Here is a 13,079-nt window from a genome sequence, read left to right as displayed (position 1 = left end):
AAATTAAGTAACCATGTTAATTTAAACAATATTTTTCAATTTTTTGCAATTACAAATAATTTATGCATAATTTTATTAAAACGACAATTAATTTATAGTAATGTATATTTAATATAAGAACTTAGGTAATTGTAAGTTTAAGTTTAAGGTATTAGTTTTCCTTAATACGGCACTGTGATAATGCGAAACTAACAATGAGTACAGATTAATTTTTAATGTCTGTTTTAAGTATTAAAATACATAATTCGATACAGATAGATTATAAAATTTCGTAAATAATACTTCGTATGCCAATCGCGATATGTACATATGTATATATGTAAGACCATAACAAGGTAAGGCATAAATAATTCATAAAAATATATATTATAATCTTAGTAATTTTTTTTATTTTTTGTGACAAACTTTGATATTTCTTAAGAAAAATTAAAATCTTATATTCGTTACTATTACTTTCCTGCTTGGATTAAAAACGAGGTTATCCATAAAATGTTTTTTATCAGAATGATTACATACACGTCTAATGTACATTTAATATTCGTAAATAATAGTTGTGCAATAAAAATAGATATTAATTCGAATAATCGATTTTGAGTAAGAATTTTGTGGAAAAAAGATAATGATAAGTTATCTGTTTATTTGAAAACAAGAACAGAAATAAGAGTCAAAAGGAAAACTAAGTTACGCGTGTATTGGAGATTGAAGCTACAGGCTCAATCTTCGAGCGGTGGCGTACAAGCAGAGGAAGGTAGTTAAAGTTTGCTTTATTAAAGCAGATTAAGTATGTATTCCTTTAATTATTTCGGTTTTATAACATTTAGTGAATATTTACTGGAATTAAAATATAGATCATCAATTGCAGGAATTCTAATAATGGATATATTAAGGAATGTATCGTCGGCTTTTTGGTCAACTGATGTTTGGTTACCGCCTAATATAACGTGGGAAGATATCAAACCAAATTCAGATAATAAATATGCAGACTATCAACATTTAATTTATCCTCTGCCTATGGCATTTATTCTTTTGATAATTAGATACGCCCTAGAAAGGTAATCACTCTATTCTTTTGTAATAATATATCAAATTTGTAATTGAACTAAGGTTATAGCGTATTTAAGTAAATATTTATATTTTATATCTTTTGAAATTCTTTATTATTGGAATTTCATTTTTTAAGTATTTCATTAAACTTTCAATGTAAGTTAAATTATAGTACACACATAATCTTTGACATGTTATAATAATGTGTATTACATAGAAAAAGATCACATGATACTATGCAAGGACATTCTAAACTCTTACATCAACTCAATTAATTGAAATTACATGTTTTATTAATCTTTTTGTAGGTACTGTTTTGCACCCATTGGTAAGTCCCTTGGTATAAAAAATACAAGAACAAAAAAAGCTACACCAAATGAAATATTAGAAAAAGCCTATCGTAGCAGAAAAATTAAACATAAACAGGTAAGCATGCATTAAAATAACTGGTTTCTTGATGTCATTAATAAAATTTCAATAAATAAGAATGAATTGTATTGTATTTGTTTATTGTATTGAGGCTTATGCCTATTATAATTTTTCTATATATGTGCATGCTTGATACAGTTTGTTTCTACCCTGGCTTATTCCTTAAAGCTAAATCTTAATTCGCTATCTGTTTAGATATATTTATATCTTAATTTAATATACAGATTACTACAAAATTTCTATGTGTCAGTCTTTGATATTTTGTTCCTGTTCTGATTGTTCTTCTTTGGTCTTTCTATTCATCTAAGCAGAAACCTTCTAACTTCGTGTTTCTCTTTATGAAGTTTGCTAATTCTCATATTTGCTTTTTTTGTTTCCATTGTTATTATTTATTATTTTTACTTCTCAACGTGATTCGTCTGATTTCCATATACATTGTCATCTTCCTATAGTGTTTTGGATGTAGTTTCTATTATTGTTTGTTGTATGTTGCTTTCCTCTGGTTCCTATAATGTGTTATTATTTCCATGTCCAAATTGCTATAGTTTACGCCATAGCTGGGTGATCCGCTTCCCCTTTTTGTCTGGTACCTCTTTCTCCATTATCTTCAGTTTCTCACAGCATTTTCTCTGAAATCTATGTTCATCTGTGCTACCATGTCCCAGCAACTTCTCATTATCCCTAATTCAAAGTGTATTCTTTCTGTTTCTATTCTTGTCATGTAGTATGCATTATGTAATAATGTCGCTTTTAACACTGTGTCAAATATCTTTTGTGCTGGTTCTTATCCAAATAAAAATTTAATTGTAAATATGTTATTTCAATCTATTTTATTTGCATATTTTATTATAGAAATATTGATAACTATTTGAATAGTAAAATTTAATTAATGAATATTTTGTTATTATCCATTTTACTCAGTTAATATGTAAAGAGAAAAATAGTTTAGAAATATTTAATAGATAGTTATGGTAAATAGTAATTATAGTAAATCAATGTTGATCTTCAATACTACAATACACCATGATATTAAACAACAATTATATTGAGAGCATAAAAAATTTGTTCAGTTCTAAATTGTGTGTTCAATATTAATTTCTTCAAACAGATTCATGTAATCTAAATCAAAGCAACTGAGAAATTAAATGTTATGGGGTTTTTTGTAATATGTGGATATATTTTAAGATCCTGGCACTGGCTAAACAATTAGATTGGTCTGAACGACAAGTAGAAAGATGGTTGCGATTAAGACGTACTCAGGATAAGCCATCAACACTTACAAAATTTTGTGAAAACAGGTTAGATTTTTAGAGTGAAATATAAAAAACGAAATATACTTCTCAATTTTTCGTTTATATAAAAGTTAATAATATGATAAAGTAAATTTTGCAATGAAATTCATGCTATGTCTATATATATATTTATCTTTAAATATTTAGTATAATCTATTCTTTTGTTACAGCTGGCGATGTTTATATTACATATACTCATTTCTCTACGGACTAATTATTTTATGGAACAAGCCATGGTTATGGGACATAAATCACTGTTATTATAATTATCCATATCATCCAGTTTCAAATGATATATGGTGGTACTATATGATATCAATGGCGTTTTACTGGTCTCTAAGTTTTTCTCAATTTTTTGATGTAAAAAGAAAAGATTTTTGGCAAATGTTCATTCACCATATAGCTACTATTATATTAATGTGCTTTTCATGGGTTGGAAACCTAACCAGAATTGGCTCATTGGTGTTATTAGTGCATGATTGTGCAGATATTTTTCTAGAAGTAAGTATGCCTTATTCAAACTGCTGGTATGTAATATTGATATGACAAATTTGATATGTACATGGAAAATACATATATTTTTTTAGGCTGCAAAAATGGCTAAATATGCTAACTACCAGAAATTATGTGATTGTATATTCGTCATTTTTACAGTCCTATGGATTATCACACGTATTGGTGTTTATCCATTTTGGATAATTTATAGGTATGTTCTGATAATTTTAATTTCTAATATATTTCCATACAATTAATTTGTTCATGTTACATTAAATGTTGCAGCACATCGATAAAGGCACCTAAAATAGTACCTATGTTCCCAGCATATTATATTTTCAATTCTTTGCTAATTTTATTGTTATTCCTTCACATGATCTGGACATATTTAATTCTTAAAATCGCATACAACGCTTTCTATGCCGGCCAAGTAAGTTTTACACTTCTTGATACCATATAAATTAAATGTAATTGTGAAATGTTTCAGAATTTTAATTTATACTTGTAATTTTTCAGATGGAAGGTGATATTCGTAGTAGCAGCAGTGAAGATATTTCAGATAACTCCATTGATAGTACACCACTAAATAATTCTACAAATTATGTTACCAAGCAAAATTCCAGACAGAAGGTTCACTAACAAATAACTTTTTAGAAAAAAGGTTATTGCAACAGTAATAAGGCAAGAATTCAAATATTTAGCCGGGCGCCAATTAATTTCAGCGAATTTAATAAACTCTTGCATTTATCGTAGTATGATAATTAAAAACCTTAACTTCGATAAAGTTATTAAAAAGGTTATTGACCTTTAAAACATTCGCCTTCTTTAGTTATTTTTTAAAATAATCTAGCACCACAAAGAAGTCATCTAATTGTTTCATGAAACAATCACTCATTATTTTAATGTTTTTACGTGTGAAAGAGTGAATATTAAGAACTACGAATTATTCTTTTTATTATTACTCATACCATTTATTTATATATATCTTATTTAATAATTTAAGAAATCGTGTTTTTCTTCCTTTTTAAGTAAATTTTGATTATTTAGTCAAACAAATGATGGACCAAAGTTTAAAAACGTTCAATATTTGTAATTTCTAAATCTTCTTAAAGTTTAGTACTTCATTATGTTTAATAATGCTTATTTATTCTCTTATATGTTTTACAAATAATGTCCAAAATTTTTGAATTAAGGAAATTAATAATAATGTATCAAATAAGTTTAATCCACTTTTTCTTTAATTAACCTCCTTTATTATAATTCTCTGAGAATATTTAATTAATTTAATTATTGTAATATTAGTGTTTCTTATATAAAAATAAATGTATTGTTCATTTTACTCTCCAAAATGTACATTGATATTTAGACTATAAAAGTTATCAAAGCACTATGAATAAAAATCTAGAAAATATATAATATGCACTAATTTATTTACATATATGACAAGCAAGAGGAGAAATTTGTAAATAAATATTGATTGTAATATTCTTTAATGTATAACCTGTCTTGTTTCTACATGTTTTAATTACTTTATCAGTATTGTGATTTGTATAATCTAATTTACAAATATAGACGTAAATGTTAATAATATACAATAATAATGATTACAATAATGATGATAATTATCATATATATAAATTATGTATTATTATTTGTTGTTATTCTTTATAAATATTATAATTACATAGACTGCGGATAGACTGCACACAATATAAAAAAATATAGGTATAAAATATCCAAAGTATATACATACAGTCCCTTTGGAAAGTAAGTTAACAATTTTAGATTTAAATTTTTGGCGGGAGCATTAATTTATTTTGCGGGGTGATTGTATATTACTTTCTATAACACTTGGCAAATAAGACAATTCTCCATTGCGATTCCACTGTTTTAATTATATTCTTAGAAATATGAATTTGCATATAAATTTGCAGCCGAATTATAATATATTAAATACTTAGAAAATTTAAAGTAGGAAGAAATGATTTGGGTTATTTCTAATATCATACATTATGTACTGTATAACGAATGATAAAAATTTGAAATTAGCGCCAATTATAGTAAATTATTCGCCATATTTGATAGACATCGTTAAATCGTAAAGCTTCCACTCTTAAAAGTCGTTTCATTGCAAATACATACTTTACAAAATCGTATTATTTTTTTGGCCGGTAGAGATTTGACCGATAGAATTATACTGAGGGTCACCTTGAAGTGTTATCTGAATTTGAGTGAAGTATAAGGTCTCGTTAGACTTTAAGTCGATCGCTATTTATTTTTTAATAAATTTATTTAAAAAAGATAAATATGGGAGGAAAATGGTCAAGTATGGATCCTTCTGATGTCGAAGTTCCAGAAATAAATGCTTTATTGGAAAGAGATCCATACCTAAAACCTTATGAAAATGAGATTCGCAAAAGGTATTATGTACATTTTTAAATATATGTAAATGTCTGCTTTGGATATGTATAGTTTTAGATACAATTAAGGTAATTCAGGATAAAGTAATATCTAAATGACATCAAAAAGTGTTTATATGTAAAATAATTTTTTTTTACCAGATATGCTTTATTTAAAGACTATGTAGAAAAAGTGGAAACCGGCGATGGCACTTTGGATAAATTTTCAGAAGGTTATAAAACTTTTGGAATTCATATAAAAGAAGACAATAGTGTTATTGCAAAAGAATGGGCACCAGGTGCACAAGAATTATTTTTAATGGGAGATTTTAGTAAGTAGACTAAAACTATAAATTATGTGAAACTAATATAAAATTGTAAAAAAGCAAATATAACAGAAACAGCTTATTCAATTGATCAATATAGAATATAATTAACACATTGAATATTGCATAGGCCACCAACAGTCCACTGATTGTAGTTATTTTGTATAAAAGAAAATTTGATCATGAAATGCTTTATAAATGAAGCCTAGATGAAAAGTCATGTTAAAGTAATTGAACATTTAACATGTTAATTATTAAATACCACTGCATTCAATTGTGTCATTGTATTTATTTTAAGGGATATAGCATGATATATTTGTTTGTGTATAATCCAGTGAATTAATGCATTTTTTATTTATTTATAATATTAATATAATTCTAATCAAAAAATGAGATTGGGAAGCAAATGTTTGTTAATATATTAATTTTTATAAAAATCAGAGAAAATTTTGTACTATATGTATTATATATACATATTTCAAAATTGAATGTATGGTTCATTTAGAGCTTAAAAATACCTATGTTTTTTAAATGATATATATATAATATAAAATAAAACTTTTTTATTGGTCTTAAAATCTTAAGATATAGGATATGTTTGCAAATTTTCTGTTTACAGATTTTCAGATATGGTTTATATCTATTATAGGTTCTAATATTTTTGTTTGTTGCATAAGAGACGTATGAAACAAAAGTATTTTAAACATTATAATATTTTTATATTTTTGTTTCCAGATGGTTGGAATAAGACAGCTAATTCGTACAAAAAATTGGATTATGGTAAATGGGAATTACATTTACCTCCTAATGCCGATGGTAGTTGCCCTATAAAACATCTTTCAGAAGTCAAAATAATTGTAAAAGATCATAACAATGAATTATTGGAACGATTAAGCCCTTGGGCTACATATGTTACACAAAATCGAGCAGAAAGTGTTACATATAAACAACGTATATGGCATCCATCATCTGAAAATGTATATATATATACATAAATATGTATATAATTACTTTATACAACTAGAAATTTACATTATTTTCAATTAATTTCATAGTATATATTAAGACCTCAAAGTGACATATTTTTATTCAGGTTTATAAATTTAAATATTCTAAACCAAAAAAGCCAGAAAGTCTCAGAATATATGAATGTCATGTTGGTATTGCCACTCAAGAATTGAAAGTTGGCACATATTTAGAATTTGCTGAAAAAATAATTCCTCGCATTGTAAGACAAGGCTATAATGCTATTCAACTGATGGCTATTATGGAGCATGCCTATTATGCAAGTTTTGGATATCAGGTGTGTACCTATCATGGATAATCTTAAAAGGTTTGTTTATAAAACTAATGTATGTGAATGTTAAATTTCATAACAATATATTTAATTAAATTTAATAAGGTGACTTCATTTTATGCTGCTTCATCTCGTTATGGTACACCAGAAGAATTAAAGCAGTTAATAGATACAGCACATCAACATGGTTTATATGTTTTATTGGATATGGTGCAGTCACATGCATCAAAGAATACATTAGATGGATTAAATATGTTCGATGGTACTGATGCTTGTTTCTTCCATACTGGCAATCGTGGTCAACATCCGCTTTGGGACAGTAGACTTTTTAATTATGGAGAATACGAAGTGTTGCGATTTTTGCTTTCCAACTTACGTTGGTACATTGAGGAATATAATTTTGACGGTTTTAGGTATTTGTTTACACCTTAAATTCACTAAAATGTCACTTTATCATATAATATTTACATTGTAAATACTTGTAATATTAAATTTTATAGATTTGATGGAGTTACATCAATGTTATATCATTCAAGAGGGTTTGGACAAGGTTTTAGTGGCCACTATGACGAATATTATGGTCTTAATGTCGATGTTGAAGGTGTAGTATATTTAATGCTTGCAAATCATATGCTGCATTGTTTGTATCCGGAAATTGTTACAATAGCTGAGGATGTTAGTGGAATGCCTGGGGTTTGCAGGTATAAAATGTTTTAAGATTGCAATGTTAAATAAGTTTTTCTTTTAGCATAAATTTTTCATAAATTAATTACTAATTTTTTTTTCTATAAATATTATAGGCCAATTGCTGAAGGCGGTATAGGATTTGATTATAGATTAGCTATGGCAATTCCTGATAAATGGATTAAACTTTTAAAAGAGGTGAAAGATGAAGATTGGAGTATTGGAGATATTTGTTGGGCACTAAGTAATCGAAGATGGATGGAAAAAACAGTGGCTTATTCAGAATCTCATGATCAAGCTCTTGTAGGTGATAAAACAATTGCATTTTGGCTTATGGACAAAGAAATGTACACGCATATGAGTATAACGAGTCCACCTAACCCAATCATAAGTCGTGGAATTGCTCTTCATAATCTTATCACATTAATTACGCACGGGTTGGGAGGTGAAGGTTACTTAAATTTTATGGGTTAGTTTTAAAAACATATTTTTGTAATTGTAACTTCTAATAATTTAGAGTTATATATTTCTCAATATATAAACTGTTAGGTAATGAATTTGGACATCCGGAATGGTTGGATTTTCCACGAGCTGGTAATGCAGATAGTTACCATTATGCTAGAAGACAGTGGAATTTAGTAGATGATGAGTTGCTAAAATACAAATTTATGAATAATTGGGATCGTACTATAAATACTCTTGAAGAAAAATATGGATGGCTGCATGCAGACCCTGTAAGGTTTAAATAAAAATATTTATGTATATTAACTCCAGTGATAAAACTTATGTGCTTTTTATAGGCATATATAAGTTGGAAACATGAAGAGGACAAAGTAATTGTTTTTGATCGAGCAGAACTTATATTTGTGTTCAATTTTCATCCAATCAAATCATTTCCTGATTATACTATTGGAGTAAAAAATGCAGGAACTTATAAGGTTCTATTATGTAGCGATGATAAAGATTTTGGTGGGGAAAACCGCGTTGATGCTAATGTACAACATTTTACCAAACCAGAACCATTTTCTAATTATTCAAATAATATGATGATTTACATTCCTTGTCGTACAGCTATTATTTATGTTCGAGGTAAGTCATTATAATATTGGTTATAGTAATGATAATTTACATATATCAATTTCTTAATTTCAGAAACTTAAGAGCTTTACAGAGGCATAGCCAGAGGAAGAATTGATTTTAGCGTTATATATAAATAAAAGTTACTATTTTTCTTACCAAAGTTTAGATCAATATGTAGCGTTAAGGTTAAGTAAAAGAAAACAAAATAATATATATTTAAAGCTTTGCAAAGAGTTCAGGAGGTGCAATTAATATAAAACAGTTAAAAAAAGAAAAGTACAAACCAAAATACTCATGCCATTTTTTAAAGGAATACTTTTATTAAATAAAGGTTTACATATATATTTGACACATATATATACATATTGAAGTATGCATATTTATATTTGAAAATAATGTAGTCAAAAGACACAAATTAAATAAGTTTGCACTAATAATTATGTACAACATGATAAAAGATGTTTTATATTTTGATACCAAATTTTAGTATTTATAAATATTTTTAATAAAGGATTGTGTTTTTCAATTTGTGTATTAATCATTAATATATAGAATTATTTTCTGGTTTTAAGAGAGCAAGATAAAAATAAATTACTTAAATTTATGTTATTAAATGCAGAAACAAATATATTATTGTGCTGTTGGATTGTTTGTTATTGTAAATTCGTATTTTTATTTTTTTTGTAAAATAAATAACTTTTTTCATTTCTATGTTTATTTATATTTTATATCACTAAATTGTGCTTCATTTACATCGTAATCTTCCATTTTATTCTCTAAGATCCACCATTTATCTAAAAATCCAATATCTACTACTCTTTGATAAAAGGTTAGATATCGTGTTTTTAAGTAAGGACAAACAGCTTTGTACAAGGAACACATTTCGTCATAATCATCTAACCAGATTAAACTAACTATACCTAAATTCATCCGCCGCACAATTCCTTCATTGTAACATTGGCCTAACCATTGTACATATTGTACAGACATTGGATTACGTATAGCTTCTCCCACTTGCATTATTTTCATGGTATTTTGTAATAAATGTTCTTTGAAGGAACACTCATCTGGATTATGCCTGTGCAGATATATACAAGATCCTAAAACTAATTAAATAAAGTTTTTAGTATGTCAAAAATAGTAAGAACAATTTTTAATATAAACATATATTAAAAATTTGTATTCTTTATATTTATTTTATACTTTAATCTTTTACTAGTCTTCAGAACAAAAATATACGCTAATAACTTTTTGTGCTTAACCAATATTGTTAAAATTATTATTGTTCGTTAATGAGACATAAATGTACGCACGAGAAAAATAAATAGATGTTCTAATAGGATGTTCTTTACAATCTTTAGCAGCACCTAATGCTGATTCTTTATAATCTGTATAAAGATTCTTCCAATATTTTCCTGCAAATGAAGGTTTATTTCAATTAAAGCAATCTTGTTTTCCTAAAATTTCTTTCTCATAAACAATTACTCAAGGTAATATTCAGACACAGCACTAATTTCAGTATTTGTTTCTTTTAAAAATCATGTTGTTTATTCTATGAAAATATGTACCAGTTACAATACCTTGAAAATATAATCACAATTCTTTCTAAACAATAACATTTAATTATACAATAGACTTTTGACAAAAAAGAGGTTGTCCTCTTTGTTTCATAAATTCAATGCAGTCTTGGACTTTATGTTTTCTAATATCTGCTGCAATTAATACTAATAATTGTGCAACTTCTGCATAACTTTTATTCATTTCTTTATAATCAGTTACAAGTTATCTTTTATCACCTACTATTCTTTCCTTTTCATGACATGTTAAGTGTTCTGATGTATTAAAAAATATTGATATTAATTTTTCCTGGCGTTCATTATACAAAACAATTATACAAAATAAATCTATTTTGCATTCAAATTGTTTCCAAGAATTGCCAGATTGCAGAATGTAAACAAATGTCAGAATGTTAGTACGATGTGAAATTAATACAGTTTTTCGTTAAAGACTTACTGTACTATTCAATATTATTTTTAGGAAGAAATTGTTTACGTATTTTCAAGCTACAATAGATGGTACATATTCTTGTAGAATAAGCATTAAGCATTAGATCATCCTCTATTATACGAAGTAACAAATAAAGAGATAATATCCGCATATTAATGTGAGTAATTGTAGCATAAGAGAGCTACTCACCCCATCGTTGGAGAAACGCTGCTCTCGTCATTGTTGACATTTCGAAACTTTTCTTCTTCAAAACATCAGTAATACCAGGTAATATAAATTGTTCATCTTAAACTTGTAGCGTGCTTGTAACATGTTATTCTAGTTATTCTAGTTACTTACGTCACTTTATGCCTGAAGTTATCTGTTTATTATCTCTCTAGATTTTGTAGTAGGAAATGTTACTCCTTCTATAAATGAACCAAAATTGATAATTAGAATTTATTATGAAGAAGCAGATTTAAAATGTTGTATTTAACATTTTGGAACGACTTTACATTAAATTTTGTTTATTTCAAAATCAAGTGACAAATTAAATTTTGTTTGAAACAATTGGAATTAATAACTAGTACAAAGATTACGTCAAAAAGGAAATTTATACCTAACTAAATGAAATAATTATGATTTGTATTTATTAAACTTGCAATATCAATGTTGAAATGAATATAGTATCATTCATAATATTTTTTCAGCTATAAACAGGTACGATGTTTATGTTGTATTAAAATTGGGGTTATCCACGTAGTTAAAATAGAAATTGAGAAATCTAGACAACTGATATCTTTATTTTTCAATTTTTTGAAAATTCCGTGTTTGTAAAAAGAATTCATTATATACGCTAATTTATATTCAAAGTAATAGTAACATTCTCATTCATTCAAATAAAATGAAGTAAATGTTAAACATTATGTAAGTATAAAGGTAGTGATGAATAAAATTGAAACTATTGGTTTGAAATAATTAAGGAAACTTTATTGATCTTTGTCACTATCTTACAATTGATAACATTGTTTTAAATTTATTAAAACATTTATATTTTTAAACTTTAATGTATTATTGGGCTGGCAAGTAAGTGATCGCGGATTTTATCATTACCACCTAATGTCATTAAATTCATAAATATAATTAAACGTAACGCTAATTACGTACACTAATTAATTACGACGATTTACGTAATTCTAATTTTTATCCAACGCCTCGTTTAATGTAACTGTTACAAGGTTCAACTGTAACGATTATATATACATATAACGTGGCAAAATTTTTTTTAAAACAAACATGAGACAACTGCCAAATATGAAACACGAGACAAGTAATGTCAGATAAATTCTTCTCGTCAAAATTTTGAGAATCATTTTCTTGCAATATACATATGTACGGTGTTATCTCTGTATTTGTTGCATTGTATAAGAGAAGATGACTTAAATATCGTATTGATTATTTTACGAGGATATGGACCATTTATTGTATCTTCAAAATACGTAAACAATTTCTTCTTAACAATGACATTTAACGGTACAGTAGATTTTTAAGGAAAAACTTATCTAACTTTTACATCGCGCTAATATTCTGATTTTTGTTTACATTATGCAATCTAGAAATTCTTAGAAATCATTTGAACCGTGAAACAGATTTATTTTTTGCAAGTCTTTTGTATAATCGACGCCAGAAGAAACTAACACCAATATATTTTAATACATCAAGAGATTTAACATATCACGGAAAGGAATGAATACTAGTCGATAAAAGACAACTTGTATCTTATCACAGAGAAAAGATTGAAAGTTATTATTAGTATTAAATGCAGCAGATATTATTAGAAGGAATAGACTGGATCGAATTTAAGAAACAAAGGTGACAACTTTTCTTTTTGTTAAGAATTTATTGTATAATCAACTATTATTGTTTAGGAAAGAAACTAATTATGTATTTTCGAGCTATGATAAATGGTATATATTCTCGTAGAATAAATAACGCTATGATTAATGATTCCTTGATCGACTTAAACGTTATTTTTAGGCCCACTGTC

General features: G+C 26.6%; 3 protein-coding genes across 6 annotated transcripts; 2 read left to right on the top strand and 1 right to left on the bottom strand.

Moving 5' to 3' along the window:
- Positions 1–172: 172 nt before the first annotated feature.
- On the top strand, positions 173–4,040 carry LOC100650450 (ceramide synthase 6). 3 transcript variants are annotated; one of them, XM_012313103.3, is made up of 9 exons: positions 173–335; positions 651–748; positions 863–1,052; positions 1,353–1,470; positions 2,659–2,771; positions 2,936–3,266; positions 3,353–3,471; positions 3,546–3,690; positions 3,777–4,040. In XM_012313103.3, the coding sequence occupies exons 1-9, from the start codon at positions 310–312 to the stop codon at positions 3,897–3,899; spliced, it is 1,263 nt and encodes a 420-aa protein (XP_012168493.1). In that variant the 5' UTR covers positions 173–309; the 3' UTR covers positions 3,900–4,040. The 3 variants fall into 3 exon arrangements, with proteins under 3 accessions (XP_012168493.1, XP_003398641.1, XP_012168494.1); XM_003398593.4 differs by lacking the exon at positions 173–335 and having other exon boundaries at positions 499–781; XM_012313104.3 differs by lacking the exon at positions 173–335 and having other exon boundaries at positions 499–781; positions 849–1,052.
- Positions 4,041–5,329: 1,289 nt separating this feature from the next.
- Positions 5,330–9,572, top strand: LOC100650166 (1,4-alpha-glucan-branching enzyme). Of its 2 annotated transcripts, none has more exons than XM_012313102.3 (10): positions 5,330–5,680; positions 5,822–5,991; positions 6,721–6,962; positions 7,079–7,288; positions 7,388–7,695; positions 7,783–7,983; positions 8,083–8,435; positions 8,516–8,700; positions 8,767–9,055; positions 9,119–9,572. In XM_012313102.3, exons 1-10 carry the CDS (start codon positions 5,568–5,570, stop codon positions 9,124–9,126), a joined length of 2,079 nt encoding a protein of 692 aa, XP_012168492.2. In that variant the 5' UTR covers positions 5,330–5,567; the 3' UTR covers positions 9,127–9,572. The 2 variants fall into 2 exon arrangements, with proteins under 2 accessions (XP_012168492.2, XP_048265373.1); XM_048409416.1 differs by having other exon boundaries at positions 5,626–5,749.
- A 61-nt stretch (positions 9,573–9,633) lies between these two features.
- On the bottom strand, positions 9,634–11,401 carry LOC100650293 (mitochondrial import inner membrane translocase subunit Tim29). The gene is made up of 3 exons (XM_003398592.4): positions 11,243–11,401; positions 10,360–10,461; positions 9,634–10,152 (listed from the first exon to the last, which is right to left on the bottom strand). Exons 1-3 carry the CDS (start codon positions 11,280–11,282, stop codon positions 9,761–9,763), a joined length of 534 nt encoding a protein of 177 aa, XP_003398640.1. The 5' UTR covers positions 11,283–11,401; the 3' UTR covers positions 9,634–9,760.
- Positions 11,402–13,079: the final 1,678 nt, after the last annotated feature.

Source organism: Bombus terrestris, chromosome 10, assembly GCF_910591885.1.
Source record: "Bombus terrestris chromosome 10, iyBomTerr1.2, whole genome shotgun sequence".
Lineage (NCBI taxonomy): Eukaryota > Metazoa > Arthropoda > Insecta > Hymenoptera > Apidae > Bombus > Bombus terrestris.
The sequence above is the reverse complement of the archived record's forward strand: the minus strand, read 5'-3'. Positions and strand labels throughout refer to the sequence as shown.